At 42.3% G+C, this 2,500-nt stretch overlaps 1 protein-coding gene across 1 annotated transcript in view; it reads left to right on the plus strand.

Annotated features, from left to right (window-relative positions):
* The first annotated feature begins 1,007 nt into the window (after window positions 1–1,007).
* LOC143275364 (uncharacterized) overlaps window positions 1,008–2,500 on the plus strand; it is a 16,347-nt gene continuing 14,854 nt past the window's right edge. The window contains exons 1-2 of the mRNA XM_076579423.1: window positions 1,008–1,119; window positions 1,866–1,952. Coding sequence (XP_076435538.1) covers window positions 1,087–1,119; window positions 1,866–1,952 — 120 coding nt within the window. The 5' untranslated portion in view covers window positions 1,008–1,086. The remainder of the gene's footprint in view (window positions 1,120–1,865; window positions 1,953–2,500) is intronic.

Here is a 2,500-nt window from a genome sequence, read left to right on the forward strand (position 1 = left end):
AGAAGAAGAAGAAGAAGGAGGAGGAGGAGGAGGAGGAGGAGGAGAAGAAGAAGAAGAAGAAGAAGAAGAAGAAGACGAAAGAAAGCATGAAATAACCGAATACAGAGGTCTGTCAGATCGGAAACAGAAAAAAAAACCCATAGGAAAAACAGACAGACAGGTAGGCAGACAGAGAGACTGACCCAAATATATATATATATATATATATATCTACGTAAGTAATGAAAATAAAATAAATTAAAATGAAATAAAATAAAGTAATATACAATAAAATGAAATAACGTCACGAAATTGTACAAAAAAAAATATCAACAAAAAAAATCCAAACAAAACAAAACAAACAAACAAAATATCAGGTTAAGATAAGAACATAAGTTCACCAGGACCTGACCCATTGTATTTAAATATCTGAACAGGCTGATCACACACACACACACACACACACACACACACACATATATATATATTTTCTCCCCCTCCACTAGACCTTGAGTGGCGGTCTGGACGCTAGTCATTCGGATGAGACGATAAACCGAGGTCCCGTGTGCAGCAAGCATGCATTTAGCTCACGTAAAAGAACCCACGGCAACAAAAGGGTTGTTCCTGGCAAAATTCTGTAGAAAAATCCACTTCGATAGGAAAAACAAAAAACAAATAAAACTGCACGCAGGAAAAAAATACAAAAAAAGGGGTGGCGCTGTAGTGTAGCGACGCGCTCTCCCTGGGGAGAGCAGCCCGAATTTCACACAGAGAAATCTGTTGTGATAAAAAGAAGTACAAATACAAATACATGTCAAAACCGGGGCCTCGAACCCAGATCACTGGTGAACACTGGACCAGAAATTCAACGCCTCACTGACGCCTCTCAGTATGTTATACGATACCTATATAACTGTAGTTGCAAAACTCATTTTCTTGAGCAGTGTCATGATCATTGTTTTTTGGTGTTTATTTTTTCGATTTCATTTTCTTATCAGATAACGTTATAGTCGCAATGGGTGTTTCGTATAAATAGCACAAGTGTGTCGTGCGTCTGTGCAGTTATTAAAATTCGATCTTGAGTGAAAGGCCTTTTTGGTTTTCAAAATGTGGGTCGCATTTCTGATTTCCGTATGTATGGTAAGTGTTAAACAAATTGAATATAATGATGATGACGGTGTGTGTGTGTGTGTGTGTGTGTGTGTGTGTGTGTGTGTGTGTGTGTGTGTGTGTGTGTCTGTGTGTCTGTGTGTGCATTTGTGTGTGTGTATGTGTGTGTGTGTGTGTGTGTGTGTGTGTGTGTGTGTGTGTGTGTGTGTGTGCGCATATTCATTTATGTAGGCCTATTGATTGATTGATTTTTAATGACTGATCTCTTGATTACTGCCTATCTATTTAGGTATTTATTCATATAGACCCAGTAACTGATTGACTGATTTAATGATTGATTGATGATGTTATGTTATGCGTCATATGTTGCATTGTATTGTATTATATTGTATTGTATTGTATTGTATTACTCTTTTTATCACAACAGATTTCTCTGTGTTTTTTTTTTCCTGCCTGCAGTTTTATTATTATTTAAAAAAAAATCTTTTTCTCTTATCGAAGTGGATTTTTTCTACAAAATTTTGTTAAGGGACTACCCTTTTGTTGTCGTGGGTTCTTTTTCGTGCGCTAAGTGCACGCTGAACACAGGACCTCGGTTTATCGTCTCATCCGAATGACTAGCGTCCAGACCACCACTCAAGGTCTAGAGGGGGGGAGAAAATACTGGTGGCTGAGCCGTGATTCGAACCAGTGCGCTCAGATTCTCTCGCTTCCTAGGCGGACGCGTTACCCCTAGGCCATCACTCCACATGGTGTGTTGTGTTATGTTGGCCCAGGGTGTGTCAGGCAGCCTTGGGGACAGCCAGGTGGAGGATTTCATGGATACCACGATGGGTTACGATCTCATCTACCACCATGGTCACGTGCGTAATTGCGGCTTTTTTTTGTCTGTCTTTATTTGTTGTGTGTGTATGATACCTACTGGTACCATGTAACCCAGTACTACCTGCCGCATGTGAAGTCTCCCAAAGACGGACCAGGCAGAGGAGGGAGCCTTTCCCAACGGCTGTGAAGGTGGAAGAGGATGACCAAAGGGCAAGGGGAGCTCTTATCCTTGGCTGGAAGTCCTCCTAGGATACGGAACTCCGAAGAAAAAACCTGCACCTGCAGACGCCGTCCTACACGTGGCAGTATCTGCACCTGTGAGACTGTGAGCGTCGGTAGGCGAGAGAGTGCGTAAAGGACTGCACAACTCCTCTTCACTAAAAAAAAACACGTCACCTGTGCTGGTCAGGCAACCAGGCTAATGTCGGAACGAGACGTTTTCCCTTGCAACACCTGTGTGAAGTGCTCCGCATCCAGAATCGGCCTCTTCTCCCATATGAGGACACACACCGACAGATAAGCCAGCCTGATTACTCATCCGTCGGTCCGACGGGAGACTCCATCGTACAGGTATGATAGTCAGTCG

The sequence above is a fragment of the Babylonia areolata genome, chromosome 30 (assembly GCF_041734735.1).
Source record: "Babylonia areolata isolate BAREFJ2019XMU chromosome 30, ASM4173473v1, whole genome shotgun sequence".
NCBI lineage: Eukaryota > Metazoa > Mollusca > Gastropoda > Neogastropoda > Buccinidae > Babylonia > Babylonia areolata.